The sequence below is a fragment of the Lissotriton helveticus genome, chromosome 11 (genome assembly GCF_964261635.1).
Source record: "Lissotriton helveticus chromosome 11, aLisHel1.1, whole genome shotgun sequence".
NCBI lineage: Eukaryota > Metazoa > Chordata > Amphibia > Caudata > Salamandridae > Lissotriton > Lissotriton helveticus.
Genome location: NC_136072.1, coordinates 490,461,535 through 490,484,034, shown reverse-complemented (window position 1 = coordinate 490,484,034; position 22,500 = coordinate 490,461,535). Strand labels below are relative to the sequence as shown.

Below are 22,500 nucleotides of genomic sequence, written 5' to 3'. Positions count from 1 at the left end.
TCATAAGGGAGAAGAAAGGCCGTACGGGGAAGATATGGAAAAACTAAATGAAGATCTGTCAACTATGACAGAGAACTATCCAAGAGATGTAGTTAAACCCTGCGAGGACTGATCAATGGTGTCAGGATCTATTGCATTTCTATAAAATTGGGAACGAAATATTTCCAAGGGTGGCAAAGTCAGAACATGACTCGACTTTAGGTCAAATGATGGGGGCCTTGGGGTTGATTTGTGCAAATGGTAGACTTGATGTAGATAGACCAGCAAAGCGAACCTTTAAGTCAGGCCAGCAACTCTGCCCAATCGACTATGTTTATTTACAAGCTTGGAATTTTGAGCTGATCAAAAAATTTGAGGTGCTATGTGAAGAAGGAAGTGATCACTTCCTGTTGAGGCTGGAAATATGTGAGCAAAAAAACAAAGGGATAAGATGTTGCCGGTCCAAGTTGATTATCCCAGATGACTCACAACCCGGATTACGGAGGAATATTTGGAAAAATTAGTAGCTGTTCAACAGACGTCGCTGGTAGAAGATATCCCAAACGTATATGACAGCTCCTGGTTTGAGAACTCAATTAGTGTATTAGTGGAATGTCTGAGGGTAAAAATTAAAGAAGGAAACCCCAGATGTGGGAGGGAAAATACAGTATATATAGGCTTTCCTGTTTTCAGTTTCTATTTTGGGTAAATTCTGGTGGTGTTTTGTCAGTGTTTTCCAGTGATTTCAATACCTGAAAAAAACAGTGCTTTTCAGTGATTTCTAATTTTCGCGCCATAAAAAACAACTGAAACGGTGTTTTTCCGGTGTTTATGAAACACTTTGCTATTATTATTGCTGGCTTTCTTCATTGATGCATGGCATATAGACAGTGCATGTACGTGTATATGAAGTCCAAATACATTTTCACAAGTCAAATTTATTGTAGTACACCATACAATATTTCTTCAGAGATTCTTTAGTCATTCGTGCTCTCTCTTTCCTTCCCATGTACACTTTTATTTGTGAAAATGCCCTCTCAACATTGGCACTTGAGACTGGCAACGCCAAAACAGCCAGTACACAACTTGCCAACTCTGGCCACTGACGTAGCTTCCCATGCCAGTACTGGTGCACCTCAAGGTTGACATTCTCTGGGACAGGTTCTGCAACATACGCGTTGAACTGGGTGCACATGCCCTCAGAGGTATTAAAGCGGTCAAAAATGAAGCTGTACTTTGAAAAGTCCGGAGAAAATTCCCCTTTACGGAATGGATCTAACCTTTGTGCAGCGTACCAAAGTGAGGCTTCATTGACTTCAAACACCATGGTTGGTGAAGGGACATTTCTATGCATCATAGCTAGCCATTTCTCATGCATGGTAAAATAAAATTTCCTGAATTGGTTGTCAACACTTCTTTGCTTCCCAAGTGGCAAGCATTCTAACAGGGAACATGTTGCCGTGCCAAAGTCACTAAAAGTGTCGTCTAGCCTACTCTCGAGGAGATGTTTGACATCAACACCAATTATACTGAACACTTGGTAGACAAGGGTGTTTTCTGACTCTAGTTTTTTTTATTATGTCCACTACAGCAGTCATGTTTTCCTGTAAAAATCTAAGGATGCAGTACAGTGTACTTTTCTTGACATCACTATCAATATGCACCCGAAGATCCTCACATTTCTTGCCTTTTGCATCATCACTAAGCAAAAATTCAGTAAGGGGTCGCCACATAGATAATATTGCATTCACGGCCTCTAGTACTGAGAACCACCTACTAAATGACACAGTTGGGATGACTCTTTCTTTGCTGCCACACAAATCACAAAATGAGAAATATTTGCGTTTGAGTTCCCGCGCATAACGAAACAGTGCGCCTGAATGTACTACAAAATCAATAGCATTCTTCATCAGCTCAGAAGATTGTAATGCTGCTTTCAGCATACCATCTAGCAAGTGGCAAGGATCTCTCACAGGGAAACACTTCAGCTCAGGTATTGCTTTTGACAGGTCATCACATAACTTTTTCATATACGTAGCTGAATCGCTGCAAATACAAACAATATCTCCCCAATCTTTGCTAAACTTGGTAAGAACTCTCTGCAGCAGCATTCCAAGTGACACTGCATTGCATGTTTCCAGTACATCCAGATCTGCCATGATGGTACGTCTGTGCCATCCATTTTTTGCATCACAAAATGTGATTAGCACTGCCACTGCTGGGTCGCCACGCATCTCTGGGGTTTCATTAATGGTAACAGAGATCTTAACATCACCTTGCAGTAACTCTGAAATATGTTCAATATCTGCAAGGAACACCTCTGGTAGGTATTTCTCATACATTTGTGTTGGTTTTGGTAATGTTTTGAATGCTGGTGCACGCTTGCGGAATAGATTCCCAATCGGTCCATCAGCTTGGTGTAAGCTGGTTCCAGATTGCACTAGGGCACGTACAAATTCATGTGCCACATCCTTTTCTTCCTCACGTTTTCTTTTGAAGCGGGTCATTGTCTCAGCAAGAGACATCTGGCAAAGGCTGTCGCTATTAGGTGGCTCTTTCAATTTCAAGTGGGTCTTGGTGACAAGATGTTCAGCAATTCGGCTTGCAGTTTTCCCACTTACTATTGGGACAGTCACTCTGCAAAACCTGCAAATTAACATCTTTTGCCTACGCACTTCTTCAACCATGAAATCTTTGTTTTCCAGCACATAATCTTCTGCCGTCTTTATTCTGTGGGGCATTTTGTTCTGCGCAAAGTAGATCATAAAAAAAGACACTTAGAAACCGGTTGTGTACTGTTGAGAAAATGATGCCACTGAACAGGCTGCCAACCAATTGGTGAAATTGAAGAACACATATTTGAGGCGTAGCATAAGGATCCATTTTATCTTTAGCTTTTGATTTAAAACTTTAAAAATCTGTAACCTAGGTACCCTAAATGCTTATTAACCATCATGCTTTAAAAAAAAGAATTAGTTTCTGGATGTATGCAAATTAGCTAACCTCCAGCTTGCCTAAAAGTGATTAATACTTGGTGGTCGAAAGCCCTCAGGCCAATTTCACACTTTATAAAATTGCAAAGGAATGCAATGTATATACAGATGCAGGTCAGGTAACCTATTGTCAGGAGAATGTTCAGCTTAATGAAAGGGGAATGTTGAATCCATATGTGTCCAGTATGAAACATTCAAATACAGTTCAACAGTAATAACGACCAGTGGCGTAAATATACTTACATAGCTCCCAGACGCGCAACTACAGTCAAATTTCGGGGTGGAGGGGTAGATTCTTCCAGCAATTGGCAGAATGGAGATGCAGGGGTTCTAAGAAGGGGTGAAATCAAGAAAGCCTTGTTAAGTAAAATGTTCTTGTTCAGACCTGTGAAGTACTCAGGTGCGATTGCAGTAAGACAGACGCCAGAACACAATAGCTCCTCTCCCCCCCCCCCATGTGAGTCAGGCAGGGGGCCTGGTGTTTCTCTGGCCTTTGGCCTTTCACAGCTCAGCTCCCCATTCTCTTGTCTGTCTTCACCCCCTGCACTCTGTGTTGCACTAAACAATGTCAGAAGAGGTTGTATCGCAAATGGTGCTCATGTAAAGCGCTCTGATACCTCCGGGTTTTGTGTGCGCTATATAAAACCCTCCCCTCTGTGATTAGCAGTGCCACTGGAAAGGAGGCGTGAGACATACACAGTGCTGGGCAGGAGCACTGTCGAAGACTCACGGGTGGGAGGAGACCTTCTGCACCCCACAGTTGGATAAGAGACCTGTTGGAGCGCGAGGGTGGGGAGGGGGCTGCGGGCAGTGGGAGCAAGGCTGCCATGGACCCCTATGCGAGTAGAGGAAATAGAAGTCCAGAGTGCCCAGTTGGATATCAAAAGACTGTTCTGAGCAAAATTATTTTTTTACTGCAAGGACATGGCACTGAAATAAAAATAACAATGACGCCTCTACATATAGTTGCCAAGTCCCTGCAACAAACACTCGCTGGTGTGGCGCTGGTGACTGCTGCATCGGCGCGTGGGTTGTTATGCTCAGCACGGGGTGAGAGGGGTGGCAGGGCCCTGCTGAACCCATCAAAAAACGCATTTAAAATAAGGAGGTGAGCCTGCAGAGGCGCTGTAATTTACACCGAGGCACGTTTTAACTGTGCAAAATTGACTGTCTGGTGGCGCTAAGCTCCCCATTCTAAGAAGGGGTGAAAAACAAGAAAGCCTCAACAAGTAAAATGGTCTTGTACAGACCCGTGAAGTACTCGGGTGCGGCTGCAGTTAAACAGACGCCAAAACACATTAGCTCCTCTCCCCCCCACGTGAGTCCGGCAGGGGGCCTGGTGTTTCTCTGGCCCTTTGGACTTTCACACCTCGGCTCCCCATTCTCTTGTCTGCCTTCGCCCCCTGCACTCTGGCACTCATGTAAAGTGCTCTGATACCTCTGCGTTTTTGTGTCCCCGCATGCCAGCAATCATACCCCTAAATGCGAGTGCAAATGCACTAAGAAAGTGCGAACATCAGCAAAATATGAAATACAAGGCAAACAATACAGAATAGATTGGTCAGAGCGCACTGCACACAATCACCACCACTGCTTCAACCAAGGTACACAACTCTCATGAGTTGGGGGAGATCCGTTTTAAAAATGTAAAACTCAATGGAATTGGACATTCGCTACAATGTGTTTTACCTAGCGCTTGAGACCGTACTTTGCTATCGCAGCGCTGTGTCTGGCAGATGCTCTTTCTGTATGTGTTCCAGTCCTTAAACAGAAGGGGGAACGGAGACCATGCAGGGGATCGATCATGTGCATTTGTGCACGCTTCCCCCGAAGGTGTCCCCTGGCTGAAACACAAAAGTCTATTGATGGCCAACTTAATGGTGGTCCTCATTTATCGACCTCAGAAGGATGTCAGAATGGGTGGACCTGCCGGGATTTACCTGAGCCATAGGGTCAAACACAGTCCTCATACAGTGGATGCAATAGTCTGCTAGTAACTACACCCGTATCTTCATTCTACAAGGGGAGTTTGCTTTTCCCCCTCTTTTTTTATTAAACAAGGAATGCCACGCATGCAGCGCTCCCTCTCTACCGAATAATAATGACCTGCACTGGCAAGATGAGGGGAACACAGGTGTATATCGCCTGCAACATTCTCTTACACTGTGTGAGACTAATCTCAGGATGCCATGGAGTGCTCTATTCTTTGATTTTCCATACCCACTCCTGTCTCTGCCCCAGCCTGTGCAATTACACGGTGTGGGAGGGGCCCTCTAATGCATTTGAAGATGCAGCTGTGAAATAGGCAAACATATCAAGCATGTGAATGTGACTGTTTTATACTAACTTCTCGAAGCAACATATAGAAAACCTGTGCGCTCTCTTATGCTAGGAAATGTTTTCGCATTACTGGACCCAGCTTTCGTATCTGAAAATAATTACCCTGAGTCCCAGCGGCTAATTAATACCACCAAGACGATGAACGAGTGGGGACACTTTGGGGCTTCAGCAAGGACATGCGTGCAGTCGCTGCATCTGTTGGCCTCGCGACATTCATTTACACCGAAGCACATTTTAACTGTGCAAAATTGACTGTCTGATGGCGCTAAGCTCCCCATTCTAAGAAGGGGTGAAAAACAAGAAAGCCTCAACAAGTAAAATGGTCTTGTACAGACCCGTGAAGTACTCGGGTGCGGCTGCAGTTAAACAGACGCCAAAACACATTAGCTCATCTCCCCCCCACGTGAGTCAGGCAGGGGGCCTGGTGTTTCTCTGGCCCTTTGGCCTTTCACACCTCGGCTCCCCATTCTCTTGTCTGCCTTCGCCCCCTGCACTCTGGCGCTCATGTAAAGCACTCTGCTACCTCTGCGTTTTGTGTCCCCGCATGCCAGCAATCATACCCCTTAATGCGAGTGCAAATGCACAAAGAAATAAAAATAACAATGACGCCTCTAGCCCTCTACACATGCCAAGTCCCTGCAACAAACACTCGCTGGTGTGGCGCTGGTGACTGCTGCATCGGCGCGTGGGTTGTTATGCCCAGCACGGGGTGAGAGGGACGGCAGGGCCCTGCTGAACCCATCAAATAACACATTTAAAATGAGGAGGTGAGCCTGCAGAGGCGGCACTGTAATTTACACCAAGGCACGTTTTAACAAAAGGCCAACCCTGTCCTCCCTCCGCTATTCTGCCCCTGCTTGTAAGGTACAGGGGGCATCAAAGCTGATGATTCTGTAGCAATTTTAAAGTGCGACAAAACACACACTTTCACTTACCAGCTGGGCCTTAGAGCACTTGCAGTACTGGCGGTCGTCCTCTGGTCGTCTTCTTGTCGTCGTGCGGGACTGGAATGTGCTGCGGTGTGCTTCGGTGTGTGGGGCCAGACAAAGTGCGGACAGCATTTTCAATGGGACCTGGCCCCACCCACCAACCTTGCCAACCAATGTGTCTCCCCGAATTTAATGGGGGTGACACACATGCCAAACTGCTTTGTTCTCGGCCTAAATTGGAGCTTTTCTTTGAATGCTTTGGCTCCATCAAGTGGCCAAGTGGTGCAATAACAATGAAAATCGGTGACACTCGGGTTAAACCTTGTCAGCTGATTTTCACACCGGTAGTGTATTGTCGGGCAGATTCGGTTTTAACCGAATTCCAGACTGCCTAAGTATATAAGAAAGCTGGGGGATGGTGTGACGAGGAATGTAGGAAGGCCAAAATCGTAATTTGGCAACAGGAACGAAGATTAGAATTGTTGTATATCTCCAGAAGCAAAGGAGACTTTATAAAATGTTGGTGAGGAATAAAAACGATGTTATAGAGAGAGTTGCTGGGATAAACTGCTGACCGCAATAGAATCCAAAGATCTGAAAGGGTTTTGGAGATTGGTACAAGAAAGTTCAAGTAAAGTAAGGGGAGCCCTGAAATGTGTGATTCCTGAAAATGAGTGGGCAATATTCTTGGGGGAAATCTATGGGGACTGGAAAGAAATTGAATGTTTAAATTCAATAGTATGGTGTGGAGTGAGTAAAGAAATGGAGGATCATTTTTCAGTTGTTAATGTAAAAAAAATTATATCTAACTTAAATTTGACGCGTGCAGCTGGCCCTGGTAATCTCCCTGCGATGGTGATAAAAAAGAGGTCGGAGTGGTGGGCTCTGTTCTTTTCAAAAATGTTCCAGGGGATACTTACCTCAGGCCAAATCCCAGAAAATTGGAGAGGGGCAATTATAAGGCGTATCCGCAAAAAAGGTGACCTGAAAATGATAGATTAATGAATCTGTTGGATAAAGGCAAAAAAGTATTTGCCAAATTGATCCTGGAAAGACTAAAGGAGTGGTCAGAGACGAATCAAGTTGTACCTCCAGAACAAAGGATGTTTAAGGAGGGCCATTCGACGGTCGACCACTGTTTTGCACTTTGGTCTATTGCAGGGAAGTCCATGGAGCAGAATGGTAGGTTGTGCTGTTGCTTCGTGGACTTACGTGCGGCATTTGATTTAGTGGACCGAGAGAAGCTGTGGGAGACATTGATTGGCTATGATATTCCCAGAGATTTGTTGAGCCTAATACAGTTTCTGCGCACTGCAAACTGAGCACGGATTATTTTAGACACAGATGGGAGTATATCTAGAAAAATTCAAATTGGAAATGGGCTAAGACAAGGGTGTGTTTTGGCCAACTTTTTTCACTTTTTATAGCAGACTTACCCTCAATTTTAGGTAGAGCAAGGGGGGCAAGCCCTAAGATAAATTGGAAACATATAGCATGTCTTTTATATGCAGACGATTTGGTAATTTTCGACCAAACAGAGATCGGGTTGCAAAGAAAGTTGAACAACTTCTATGAGTATTGTAAGTTTAAAAAGTTAGTAGCAAACATGGATAAAACAAAGATTCTTTGTTTTGGGAGAAGGGAAATAAGATATAGCTGGTTCCTAGGTCCTGTGAAGCTGGAAACAGTGGAGGAATACAGGTATCTGGGCATGTGGTTTCTGAAAAATCTCAAATGGATCACCCACCTAGATGCATTTAGAACAAGGTCAGCAGCCTCGATAAACGGCCTAAAGAAATTTAACGGAATCTACAGAGAAAAATAAGAAAGGCCGGTTTTAAAGGCATATCTAGCTATGGTCCCCCCGCAATTTCTATATGGGGCCGAGTTATTGTTTTTGGGTGATAAACATGGTTGGGACATCGAGGAGGGAAAAACTTTGAAAAATCTATTTTCACTCCCTAAATGCTCAATGGTGCAAGCTGTAAGGTTAGAAACATGTGTAAACCTCATGGAAGATTACAGTTTGTATGGCCTTAGTTAGATGCTGGCAGCGCCTGGGCTCTGAGGAAGATCATAAAGTCTCGCAATGGTGTAGGAGGGAAGCCATGATGAGTGAACTATCATGGGCTAAAGGGGTTAGAAATTCCCTTAGGATAGTTGGCAAACTGCTGAGACTGGATGTAAGCCCCGTGACCCTCCAAATGGAGGTTACGAGGAAGGCTCTTAGGGATGTTGGATATGAAGTATCCCGAGCCGAGGACCAAGTTTACCTGGTGACGAAAAAGTCGGTACAGTTTATGGCCCAATCCTGGCTAAAAGACATACATTTTCCTTATATGGATAGACTACCAAATAGATGGCTGAGGAGAGAAGTTCTAAGGATAAGAACTGGATTGAATCCTTGCTATTGTAATATTAGAGTAAGAAAAGAGATGATAGATAGCATTGGGAACTGTAAGTGTATATTGGGAACTACATCCGATATGATGCATATTTTATTGGATTGTTCAAAGTTTTTAGAACCACGGAAAGAGATCTTATGCCCCATTTTAAAAAAATACGGTATACATAATAGACTTGCTGCAAGTGTTCTCCTAACAGAAATGATGAACTTAGATATTGTTTGTGCATTAGGGAGATTAATGCAAAAAGTTAAACGAAATTTGAATTGTGATTAGCTTAAGTCGTGTGTGATCTATTTTAATGAGTTATAAGTCATATACTGTTTTAAAGTTTTTATGTAAAAATGTATTGCTTTTAAAATGCTTTTATCTGTTTAGGGACAATGGTCCAAATAAACTTTGATTTTGAACTGAACTGAACAGAAGCTGTACGATTTTAAAAAATTACAGTTCACTGTAGATCCAGTTGGTCTGAGATGAGTCCTAAAGCTCTGGCTGTGGAATTTGTCACCTCCTCTAAGGTCCTTGCCACAGTTTTGAAATCCTACATGGGGATCCCTTGGGAACAAGATTGCAATCCTAGCATTGGAAATGCCGACTGCGTCAATGAACAAGCCAGAAAAGAGCAAGGAAGGGAATTCTGAGGTTTTCATAGCAAATCAACTAGGGACAGTATCAATAATTCAGAGTTTAGTTTTGTTATAATTTAAATTTTTGAAGCATGGACCATTGTAATCAACTGGAATCAAGGTATTCACTGGAAAGGCTGGCACCTCTCTGGCTGTCCTAATAATTAGGGTACTGATTTTGCAATATCTGCATAACTTTGAGATGATAAGTTTTATGTTAAATTGGGAAAATGTAATTTCTAATGTCCTAAATACCAACAATTAAAACATGATGCTCCTTGTGTGGCTCATTCTCCTCTTCTTCTTTTTCCCTTCCTGGGCTTCTACCCTCTTGACCTCCCTGTTGCTCATCCACATCTCCAGCATGAATCATCTCTCCTCTGCCCCTCCCTGTTACCACTTGCTGGGACTACTGCATCTGCAAATCCATCAGATGATATTCATTAGAGTCCTTTTTACTTTTCAGCATTGCCACAGATAGTTGGCGGTGGAGACCGAGTCAGACAAACTCTTTGTCTGTCATCTGATACAGATGGTACACAATTGTTCATGGACCAGTAGCAATCCCTGAATAATGGCAGCACCTGAGTTTGTTCCCTATGCTTAGAAGACTCTAAGACTCCGCGCATGAGCCGAGCTAAGACAACGTCTGCCATGTATATTGTGCAACATCCATAACGTAAAATATGATGCCATTTTTTTTAAATTCATAAAAGTGTATTTCATCAACACGTGCAAGCGTTTCACCTTAGTACATCAGATTATATCACTGCATTGACAGACATTTATTAAAAGTAATCATTTTTAGAAACGTTCTTGGCTCGCCCCCAATGATATTGCCATTGGTGATCTAAGAACCAAGCTAGTAGTCATGCAAGCCCTTAATGTGCCCTTGATTCCTATTATAGATGGAGCAACATCATAGTACATTAAATCAAACATAAGCAGTGCCTGTACAGTGCTCATCCTCAAGTCAAGCATTTAAATGTGTGCTCAGATGTGATAATAAAGAAAAAGGAGAGAATGAAATAAAATATGTGCCTAGGATCACACAATTAGGACAAGCAGAGAAACTGGTATTGATTCCAAGTTATCCGGATTCACATTTTGAAAACTAGCCACCAGACGGGTATCTCTGTCTCTATTTCCCGTTCAGTGCCTTAAATTGAAATATTGAAATGCAGGTACACACTATTTAGAGTAACTGTTTGCTCCTGAGAAGTGCTGGTACTCTCTTATTAAAATATATGGCAACAATGCTGAGAAGTGCAGGTACTCCCCATTTAAATTAAAGGAGGGCAGGAACTCAGTACCGAAGAGCACCTGCCCATTTAAAACACTGTATCTGTTTAAATCAAAGGTCTCAAAATGTGTCTTTCATTCTTGGCTCACTACCAGAACTTACACAGAGATAGCAACCCGGCTTGGGGCCCCTGACCCATCAAACAAACCAAGAATGCATTTATTCGGAAGGTGCCACACTCCAAACACCCCACCTGGAACTACACTCCGGCCCTAACCGGTAATGCCCCCTTCAATTCCTGAGGGCACGCCATGCCCTATATATGCATGTTTCCATCTGTCTCTTCCTCCCTGTCTGTGATGCGGAACAAACGTGCTCAAACACCGCCCTTTCCCTCCCGAAACCACTGGCAATGCCCTGTGTGCGCCTTGAAGCGACCCCAGCGTCTCTGCCCCTTTGCCTCTGACGATGCAGGGGCAGACATGCTCAGTCGCCTCCTGAGATCCCTGGCACTGCCCGGTGCGCGCACGTCCCCCCCTGCCTCCGCTTCCACGTCTGTGATGCTGGAGCGGGCATGCTCAGTTCCCTCCCGAGATCACTGACAATGCCCTGATTGCCTGGCAGGGGAGGATCCGCGCGTGACGTCACGAGCCGAGCCAGAAAGCCATCTTTGCTGGCTGGGAAAGAGGAGCTCGAGAAGCAACAGTCGCCCCGGAACCCCATCGGATCCCTCCTGACGGCCAAACAATGTGAGTAGCTGGCAAAAACTGGTTCCAAAAACACTGCTTTTTATGGGGGAATGGACGGGCCCGAGGCTTCTCTGCCCCAAGAGCGGCAGCGGCGAGATGGTGTTGAGGCGCTCTCCACCAAGTGTGGTGCTGAAAGTCTCGGCGCTGCCGGTCCGTAGTCTGCTTGGCGGAGCCCGTCTCTATTGAAAATCCTGTTTGCTTGCACACTATTTGTCAGTTATGGCGGACGATTTCCTTGGTTTTTGAGACGGTGTGAATGAGGAGCGGTAAACGATACATGTGGAGCGAGAGAATATGATGCTGTTTTAATCGGTGTTTTCAAAATGTATTATTTTTAAAGTGCTGCGTATACGGTCATCGTCGTGCGTGTGACTTCGTCAGACACACATCACGACACGTAGATGCAAATTCGGAGTATTAAGAGAATAATAGTTTGAAGGGGTGTTCTAGTATCATTAGCAGACAGGACGTATGGATCTTTGCCTTTCAGGGACCATAGTGAGACGAAGTGTCAGCTTCATAGGGTGCACATTTAATTAGGCAGCTTGTGGATAAAGGTGCCAGACTTTGAGGGTGCAGAGTAAGCCAGTAGCCTGCCTCTTAGGATACACAGGGAATCAGTTGGCTTCTCTTTCCGGGTGCACGGGGACGAAGGACTCGCATGTCAGGGTGCACAGTAAGCCTGTCTTTGATGGTACACAGTAAAATCAGGAAGCATGCAAGACAGGGCTCAAAGTGACTGAAAGTGCCTTCGTTTGAGGCGCATAGTAAATGAGAGTGCCAGCGGCGCAGGGTGCAGAGTGCACGGGAGTGACTGCCTTTCAGGGTGCAGAGTTTATCCGCCTTTCAGAGTGCACTGTGAGTGTGCACGCTGGATCTTTGTCTTTGAGAATGCATATGAATAGGTGCTCTGACTTTCAGGGCGCATAATGGAGGGAATGAGGGCAAAACTCGGGCTTCACGGCGCACGTTGAATGAGTGTCTTTGGCGTTCAGTGTACAGGTGAGTGAGGGTTTCGGTTTTCCATTGTGCATGGTGAACAGGTGTTCCTGCATTTCATTGCGGATGGTGAGTGAAGGTTTCTGCCTCTCTGGGAAGACAAAGAGGCCATCATTTGTTTTGTTTAGAGAATAGGAGCAGGGCTCGAGTCGGGGGGTACACGCAGGTACACGGCGTTCCCCCACTTTTTTCACAGGGTGGACGCCGCCCCCCCTGCCAAGAAGCTGGGATCCACAGAAATATGCTGAACGTGCCCAGTGTAATTGTCAGACACCGGGACACGTTCAGCACGTGATGTCATGAGGTCATTTGCATATTGTCAGTCAGCCCACTTCTTTTTATAGGACTTGTGCCCTGAACAGGAGTGTTTGTCATTCAGCTTGCCCCGTAGAATGAGGGTTTGTACCTTTTGGGTAACAGGCTTTTAGACGGCATGACGAGCCATGAGGGGCCCTCAAGTTTTGGGTACAGAGGAAGGGGGGGCGATCCCGAACCGCATGCGTGCGGGCGGAATTCCGCTCGTAGGCTGAGATTTTTAAAAGCGCACTTTTTACGTGACAAGCTGGGCTCGTCATCAGCGTGCGAGGAGGCTACCTCATGACGAGCCCAGCTCGTCATCAGCGTGGAAGGGGTTAAGTGAACTTTAAAAGTGAGTGAGTGTCCCTGCTTTTCACTGATGTGCAGAGGGAATGAGGGCCATTGTGTTCATGGTAGAGAGTGAGGGCCCATGCTTTTTTCGATAGAGAGTGAATCGGAAGTTCAGTCATTCACACTTCATAGACTCAGAGGGGCTTATTTACAAGCGACTGGTGCCACCCGTACGTCACTTTTCCCATGTTAGAAATGACGCAAAAGTGTCGCAAGGGGCTTGCAAATAAGCCCCAGAGTGTCCATGACCTCTGTTACACAGAATACACGAATGTGGTTGCTGACGTTTTGAGTTACAACGTGAGTGAGAGTTCATGACATTCACGGTACATAGGGGCATATTACCAAGCTATAGCGATAATTATCGCTAAGCTTCGTTAGCGGGAATTAAAATATCGCAGCGCACCGACGATTTTTACCGCTGAGATACCTTGATATTATCAAAGTTTATCTCAAAAGCGGTAAAAATCGTGGGAAATGCATGAATATCGCTGTAAAATCAGTGATATTCATGCATTATCGTGACAATGCTCTTAGCCATGTTATCCACCTTCCATTGGATAACATGGCTAAGAACTGCTCTGGGCAGGGGATGGCTTTTGGAGATAATCGCGCTTAGCACGATTATTTTCAAAAGTTGGTAATAGGGGATAGCGATGTTAGCGACTGTTTCCAGTCGCTAACATCTTGGCACGCCCACTTTGCATGTCATTAGCGATAATCATCGCTGACATGCAGAGTGGGCCCTCAAATGCCCGCTATTGCCTATTAGCTGTCGCTGACAGGTGTTAGCGACAGCTAGGTAATAGGGCGATACAATTATCGCCACTTTAGCGGGAAAAATGCCCGCTAAAGCGGCAATAATGCCCTTGGTAATATGCCCCATAGTGAGTTAGGAGCCTCCCTTTCGGAGTAGTGAGTAGGTGAGGGCGCTACCTGTCAAGTTGTAGTGTCTGAACTTCATATTTTAAGGGTACCTGGTTATGAGGGGGCAAACCAACTGAAAACCTACAGTTTCACGACTCAGACGGGGCTGGTTTCCTTGCATCTCATAATATAGGGGGGGGGGTGAGTTTTCCCACCTTTCAGCTCACAGTGTGAATGCCCTTCAGGGTCCATAAATTGTGAAAACGGCAACACCGAAGACAACTGGGGTCTTTCGGACCCATCACAGAAACGTGACTAAGCAGCACCCATGGAGAAGCAGCTGTTTGCGTTGTAGACTCCAACTCTCGCACCAAACGTCACGCTCGCGCACGGCCCATGAATCAGATCTCGTGATGTCAGTGACTCAGCCCTACATGCTCACACCTATTTATACACCGACGGACATAAGCGTGCATATCACGCAAGCCCCAGGTTACTCACACTCACCGTGCCAACATATAGAAACACACAAACATGTATCTCCACATGTTGGGACACACTCCTGCACACCAGCACACATCCAGGTTCTGTATTTTTATACCCAGGCACGTGACTGTAACTGATTTGTTGGCCCACCTGATATGCATATTAATGCATTCACCTCATGTATGGTCGTTTATGTAGCTGTCATTCAAGCGTTATTTTTTAATTATATAATTAAACGCGTTGTGGTGTTACAGTGAAAGAAAGCACCATATTTGGGGTGTAGAAAACAAGAGAGATAGACCAAGTGGCGAACACCCACTTGGAAGGTATGGTGGCCTGCCTAGCACACTTCAACTCGCGTTTCTCATTGGTTAAATCACAAATAATAGAATAATCAATGGCTTGTGTTGGAGGGAGCATGTCTTAGAAGCCAGACGTCATTGCAATGGCCCTATCAAAGTTTAGATCACCTTCAGAAGTGCCTGACTTGACGTCAGATAGCTTCACGGTGTAGCCATTGCCTACAATTTTCCATCCAAGTTGCCATCCTTTGAAATAACTTTCCTAACCATTTTCGGGCCTATACTTGTAACATCACCAACAAATGCAGGCTGAAGATCCAATTGTCCTGACTTAGTTTTGATCACTCGTGCCTAGCGGTCTAAACGGGTAATTGTTCACAATACAAATGTATGTAGTCAGTCAGTTAGAAAGTTGTTTCCACCTGCGCCAAGGAGATGGACTGCCCGCCCTTCAACCGCATCCGGTGTCCTCATCTCTATGAGAAGCTGGAGTTCATCAGTGGCTCCTGATTGGCTGGAAGGTAGTCTGACTCTACAGTATGGGCAACCAGGGGACATAATGGGATGTCTGCCACTCCTAAGGAAACCATAATGAATGTTCATTCGGTAGCTCGTAGGACAATACCTTCAGGAAAGATGCACATTTGAATTAAAACTTTGAATTTGAGTGGCCATTTGGGTTGGATCAACTGCCTGTGTTATGAATTACAGTCAAAATCAAAATCATCTTTATTCGGTCATAATTTGACATTAAAAGCGAAGAATAAAAACATCTACATCTTTAAAAATATAAATAATACTTTACAAGCATTGTGAAAAAATGTGTCTTTAAAGTGCATAGGTTCTTCTTAATTTGATAACAGCAATGATATAACTAAGAACAGCAGTGCAAACATCAAGTGATTGTAAACGTTGTGTTATGAATTGTAGCTATTTTTATATAGACCAGCTCAGATTTCACTTTGTACTTGAAAAGCTCGGTGCACATGTAAAGAGAAAGGTCTTGGCAAAATGGGTTCAGCTAAAAAGAAAGCCATCTTAAAAGCCTGTTTTAAAAAATGCTTGGATTTCTTCATTTCTAAATTCAAAACACCCCAAAACGGGAATTTATTGCCAGACACTGATAGAGAAAATTACTAAAATGGCAGAGCTTTTCCTGTTCTCAGAGAGCACCCTTGAACGTTGTTTTCAGGTCTGTTACCGTCACAACCCAACAAGGCCAAATTCTGCAAAAGAATAAATATTTCACTCTCCCATATTCCTCATGGGCTCACCCTCAATTCCTGCTGCACCTTATCCAAGAACTCTTAAGCCACTCAGGTTGCTTGCAGTGCATTAACATATTAATTAAAATAAAGAGCGTTTCTGTAAATACTAAAATCCGTATGTTGACGATGAAGCTTTTGCAATTCTCTTAATATGAAGTGTTCAAAATAACTCCTACACCTCTCATCCTCTATGCCACGTGGTAAAAAGCTAGATCACAGCCTAGCATCAGCCAAGTAACAGGTCTTGTAGGCATATGGGTGAGACCACTCCTGTGCACTCAATCCCTGCTAGTTTACAGAGTAAAAACCCTAACACTCCACTGAAGCATAGGACCAACCGTAGCTTACACAAGGAGATGATGGACGGAGTGTTGAAACTTTTCAGACACTCACCCACAGTCACAGATCTGGGTTGAATCCATCATCGTTCTTTAGCTTATTTCGTCACCCCAGTTCAGACCCAGCCATATGCAAATCAGTCTTGACTCTGTACCTCATGGGAACAGTCCAGCCCGAACTGCCAGGCCAGGACCTCCCTGGACCGGAAACAAGCATCCTGGAACCGGTTTCGGGATAACACTCCTCATACCTCACCCTGCGCTTTTGACTTGTTCTGCTGAGTGATTAGATAGGTCAGACAGGGGTCAGTTGTGAATGTGTCAGTCTTGACCCAGGAAGCTAATGAACAACCAATGAAGAGCACATACAACCTGGTGCACACAATAATCCCTCAGGCTTGCAGGACCAATAGACACAGACATGTCACCCAATATATGTGGTGATAAGGATTTTATGTTTAGTGGACATTGAACCTTACTTGAAGCACAAGCATCAGTAGTTAATCTAGGGCTATGTGCTTGACATTTTACATGACTACACAAGAATACAGGAAATGTTGTACGTGTGTTTTTTTTTTGACACTCCATTATCTACACCTCAAAACTCCTTCACCGCCCCCTAAATAATGTGAAAAGCCTAAAAGCCTTTTCCTGGCACATACTTGCCAACACTTGGACAAAAATAGAGGCAGACTTTTCAGGTTTCAAAACTAAGCGACATAAGGCTAACACCACGGCACATGACGTCACATGACCTTAGGGCTTATCATGACGTCAAAAGAACTCACATCACAGTACGTGGACCCAGATTGAAGGATTTTTATCCAGACTGCACTGTGCCTTTAGTAGCTGCTGGCTGCTGTGAGGCCTGTATTTCAAGATCCCGTGTGACGTTCAGTGAGTTGATAGGGATGTTCTTCTTGCTCAGGGTCTGCCTGGTTTTCAACCCCTAATAGGTTCACTCCTCAGCTTTCCCATAAGCAGTGGGATGATTTTAATAACTGCGCATGCCATAGTTTTCCAAAGATTGGCAAGCGCAACCAGGTATACACAGACTATCTATCTTCCTCTGTGGGTTTTGTTTTCATCCTCTGAGCCCTCACCAAACCGACAATGAAGCTGTGGCGGCTGCAACCGCCGGCCTTGAATCCACCATTCTTGGCACACAATGTCGCGTCTCCAGGTGCAAGAGCAGGTTGTTCAGCAACTCCACTAAAGCACATTTCAAGTGACTCTGAGGGCGTTGGACCTACAGGGCACTGTTGCTGCCCTATTAATTATTAATGTTCCAGTAGACACGCCTGATGTAGGTAGGGCGGGTCTGACACACAGGTGAGACATTCAGAACTGCTCCTGTAGGGTTGTACCACACTTCAGATCTCTGGTATCACCAGAAGAGTCAATCATGATCCCTACTTGTGTTTAGAGCAGATTTAAGGAGTACCCGTCTCTACACATTTTGGCCATGGGCATGTAGATCCAAGTGAGATCCCGGTGCTTTGTCGCAGATCACTTCAGATCAAACCCCGCAGGCAAAGCAGCGAGTGTTCAAGATCCTACCGGCTCTTCCATGGCAGGGTTTGGTAAACAACGTTTACCACGAAGTTTTGACAACGCGGTACCTTTACCACACGGCCGTTACAACGCAAGTCGTTACCACGACTTGCGCTGGAGGGCGCTGTGGGATAAGGAATTTAATAAATTTATATTCCAACACCTTCCCTAGTATCCACGGGACTGGTGTTGGAATATAAAATTATAAAAACCCTAAATCCGCGCCCTCCAACGCAAGTCATGGTAACGACTTGCGTTGTAGCGGCCGCGTGCTAAAGGTATGCGTTGTTACAACCCGCGTTGTAACAACGTACATCCCAGGGTTTAAAGACTGGGATTGTTTGCCTTGAGTGGTTTTGTGCTTGGTCATTCAGTGAACGAGAGTTTTTCTGTCTTTGAGTTTGCCTGTACACAGATCCGGTCAATGGAGTGTGTGTGTCTCAGATGTGTACCTAAAATTTCACTACCTGTTAATTGGAGTGTGTGTGTGTTTTCATGGATTCAGTGACTGGAGTATGCGCAGATGAGCATCTGCTTAGGTTGTCCCCCCAAGAATTCAGTACATGTTATTGAAGTGTGGTTATGTACACTGATGCAGTAAACAACAAAAGCATGGAGGTGAGTATGACTAGGGTGTGTCCGTAAGGTTTGGGTACATATTAACTGGCGTGTGTGTGTACACATACTCAGTAAAGGGAGGGTGCGCGGGAGCAGTGTCTGCCAAGGGTGTGTCACTAAGAATACAATCAGTGCCGGACTGGGAACAGAAACCGGCCCTGGGGTGACGGGGAGTGCAGCCGGGCAGTTTGCGAGGGCCAGTTTTGGCTGATTTTATTAACAGGGGCCGATATTACCAACCCCGGTAACAAAAACGGCCCCCAGGGCCCAAAACTGGCCCCACCCTAACGCCTACCGGGAAAGTGCCCGGTGCCCGCTATGGCCAGTCCGGCCCTGGATACAATAAGGGGAGGGTGTCCAGAGATGTGCCTATCCAGAGTGGGTCCTTAAGAATGAATTAGGTGGTAATTGGAGTGTGTGATTGCCATATTTGAGAGATATGTGTACGTAGGAGGGGAGCTGTGTGCACTATAGTGAGAAGGGCGTGAACTATTGTGATTTAGTAGGCTCAGCTTCTGTGTCAAACACCTGTTTGAGTGAGCGAACCCGATGTAGTTGATAGTATGCGTGGATGTCAGACTGCATTGCATATAGGTTCCTAATTTGTTGAAAGTAGTGTTTGTGGGAAGATGAAGTGCGTAAAAATAGATTTTGGGGGATGAAGTGGTTGAGTGGCGGAAATAGGTTCTTGAGTGGAGCAGGAATGAACATTAGAACGACGGAATGCTCAGATCTCAGTTGAAGAAATTAGAGTGCTGCATAAGCTAATATTGGCTGGTACAGATCTTTTGTTCCAACTTTCTATATATATGTCTTTCTGTTTGCCTCTGTTTATTTTATAACTTTTTACACTTTGGCCCTGATTACGAGTCTGGTGGTCCGAGAACTGCCAGACTTGTAAGGATGCGGCGTTGGGGGCCCAGCCACCGCCGCACTGTTGGTCCGACCGCCCCATTACAAGTTGGGCAGTCGGACCTCCCTGCGATCACTGCTGCCTCTAGGGAACCGCCATTTCCTGGAGGTGGCATGGTGGTAAGAGGCCGCAATATGCTTGGCCGGACTGCGGCAGTTCCGCCAAGCATATTACAAGTTTCCTCTCCGCCGGAAATTACATGGAGGTTTCTAATTCATGTCAACCCTAGTAGAATGGAGACAGAGTGGGCCCTAGAGGGCCCCATGTGCCTCCTCTGCTTGTGGATGCACACAGGGGGCATAACATGTGCCCCGCCTGTGTGCATGTACAACAGTTCCTGCATGGCATGGACTCATAAGTTCATGAAGTGCAGGAATCTTGTAAGGCATTCCCATTGCGGTGTCTTTTCCAAAGGCACTGCAGCCTTTAAAGGAGGGACCTCCCTGGGACCACCCTCCAGACTACTTAAAAGTCATAATCTGGCGGGTGTGCGGTGGCGAGTCTCGGCGGTGCGGCTGTGGCGTGCCACCCGCCCACTTCACCTCCAAAACTTGTAATCAGACATTTAGTGGATGGGATGTTCAAATAGCATTATAGCCCCTATGCTTCAGGCTGTACCCGTTGTTTGAGGCCCTCACCTTCGTTATTGACCCTCGTCTGTGGTCTGGACCTGTAACTTGAGTTCAGAGTCTTTAACAACTGTTTTAGCCTCCTTGTAGTAGGCTATAATATCACATTTAGTGTGCATGCATGAAACGTTTACAGTACAGTGACAGAGTGGATTTTTACGTATGTAATACATAATAAAAAAGACACTTCTTTATTCTTTTTGTTTTGTTTTCTTCACTTTATTTTGTAACTTGACTTCCTTTTGCAGATTTGGAAACTCTAATACCTCTTAATGAGGTTCTATCTATGAAAATCCCTCTATAGCAGATAGCTGCTCGTTTATTTAAAATGTGCATAATTTATCAACCATCTGACACATTCATTTTTAGTCTGCTGCATTACGAAGTGAATTAAAATAAACTAAAATGTTTGAGGCAAAGAGCCTTAAATGCTTTAACCATTGCAAGCTAGAGAGGTGTTTTGTTTATTGACACTCTACGAAGGACCATTCCAAAGCACTGTCTCTGTGATTGGGTAACCCCAAGATAGACAGTCCGAGCCTGGTGGAACACAAGCGTGGGTGAGATGCATCAAGATAGTCTGACTTCTGGACAGGGCGTATGTTTGGGAAATACCGCACTTGTGGTCAGGAGGCCCTTGACCACATAATGAAGCAAACTCAGCAATACTGCCTTTCCCACTCCAGCACTCGGCATCTAATTTATTCCTCCACCTCCTGTGTTTCTGTATATCTAATGTTCTCCACCAAATACCGCTTAGTTGTTACACTTGATGTCTTTCAAATGTACATTTTGTAAAACCCCCTGACATCCTACGTTCTCAAATATTGTTAGGAACTCAGATTTTCTATTTTTTGCTATTCTACTTTGTTCTTCTTCTTTTTATTTTTTATTTTTAGAAAACGACCCCCCCCCCCACTTCTTCCCCTACTGCGTTATCCACATACCATCTTCCTCCCCCGCTTTTTTCTCTCTTCTTTTTTTTATAAACAGTCAAGTACTGCCTCTGGCTCCTGCTCACTGGTATCTGTTGTTGTGCTGTGTAAACAGCTGTGCTTTCCCTCGGGGGCAGGTCCCTGCTACATAAATATGGCAACCAAAATAATTACGAATTATCAGCAAGCGAGAATATGTTTCATCTCAGAAATATGGAACAATCAACTATTTATTTACAGCGTCTTCTGACGGGTAAAGGTGTATGCTATAGCAAAATGTATATCCCCAGTTATCTCAATCTGGTGAATCAGATGGTTTGAGGAAGGTCCTCTTTAAATGTCTGTCTTTTTTGTATCTTCAGACCTTACTTGCTAGGAGGAAGGGGTGCTTGAGCTCTGTGTTGCACTGGCGTATCGAATGTTGAGGGGGCCCCTTGCAAGGTACATGGGGGGACCCGTTCCGGAAGAGGTGTGGCGCCGCGGCTAGGGCGACTGACTCCGGAATCTGGGGATCACAGTCCGATCCCCAGCACCGGCAGCAGATTAGCCCAGCACCATGTGACTCTGGGCAATAGCTTGCTTAATCTTCCCGACAGCCCCCAGCGCCTAGAGACCCTTACAGGTGATTGTGCGCTTTACAAATGTGGATTATTATTATTGAATCCGGAGCTCTCAGGACTGACTATTGTGCTGATGCCCCCCCGCCCCCCCCGCACCGCGGGGGATGCGGGTGCCTGTGTTATGCCTCTGCTGTGTTGCTGTCATACATAAGGTGGCCTTTACTAGTGCAAAGGAATCCTCAGGAGCATGGCGGGATTGGGAACTGCAGCAGCCCTGGAAACTTTGTCCGACCAGCCCCGGTGGGTACTGGGGGTGTGCAAGTGTCAAGCACTGCTGCTTTTAAATTTCTTTTTTTTTTACTGGGGGCCAATATTGCAGCACTGCTGTAAAAAAGCCCCACAGTAACAAAACCGCCCCCCACAGCTGCAAAAGCGGCTTCCACCTTTCCAGTCTCCCAGGGAAATGACCGATGCCTGCTATGGCCAGTCCGGCCCCTGCTCAGGAGAAGCAGAGCGGATGAAGGCAGCAGGGCGTGGAGACAGCGGAGATATTTCTGGAACGTCAAAGCCAAGCACACAGGAGTCATGATTCCTTACCGATGTATGCTGAGGAAAATTAAACTCATTTCCGCAGTACGCAGCAGGGAAGCAAGAAGTATTTTTAAGCTGCTAATGAAAGGTCATTTCCAGAAGGTCTCTCTTTTGGTGATAACTGCTGATTTGGCTACACAACGTTCGCCCCTGTATAGATTCACAACACATGTGCTAGAGGTTACATAAGTGAGACCTTAATTGTCCAGTTCAAGTGCAAAAAGTTTAAACACAATCTGCAATAAAGCCTTTTTCTCCCACAACTTAGTGTAAGTAGGTACTCCACATACTACATGTGCTCATCTGAAAATGGGCAGTAGTAATTAGCTGAAAAAGTCTTGCCGACTGCTTGTCTGGATGTTGGAAATGCAGACATACTTTCTGGCCGCCATGTCTAATGTGTCCTGTGGTGTCACCCTACACAAGAATGGAGCAGTTGACCAATATCTGGCTACTGCTTCCACTGAAGGAAGAGATGCTTGATTCCTAGAAGTAGAGAGGTGGGCATTTCCTTTAATGTCCTCT

At 45.2% G+C, this 22,500-nt stretch overlaps 1 protein-coding gene and 1 pseudogene across 1 annotated transcript in view; one reads left to right on the top strand and one right to left on the bottom strand.

Moving 5' to 3' along the window:
• Nucleotides 1-904: 904 nt before the first annotated feature.
• Nucleotides 905-2,720, bottom strand: LOC144792916 (uncharacterized; annotated as a pseudogene).
• Nucleotides 2,721-11,172: 8,452 nt separating this feature from the next.
• LOC144791421 (vesicle-associated membrane protein 2-like) overlaps nt 11,173-22,500 on the top strand; it is a 336,159-nt gene continuing 324,831 nt past the window's right edge. The window contains exon 1 of the mRNA XM_078666103.1: nt 11,173-11,267. Within this exon, the coding sequence (XP_078522229.1) occupies nt 11,266-11,267 (2 nt within the window). The 5' untranslated portion in view covers nt 11,173-11,265. The remainder of the gene's footprint in view (nt 11,268-22,500) is intronic.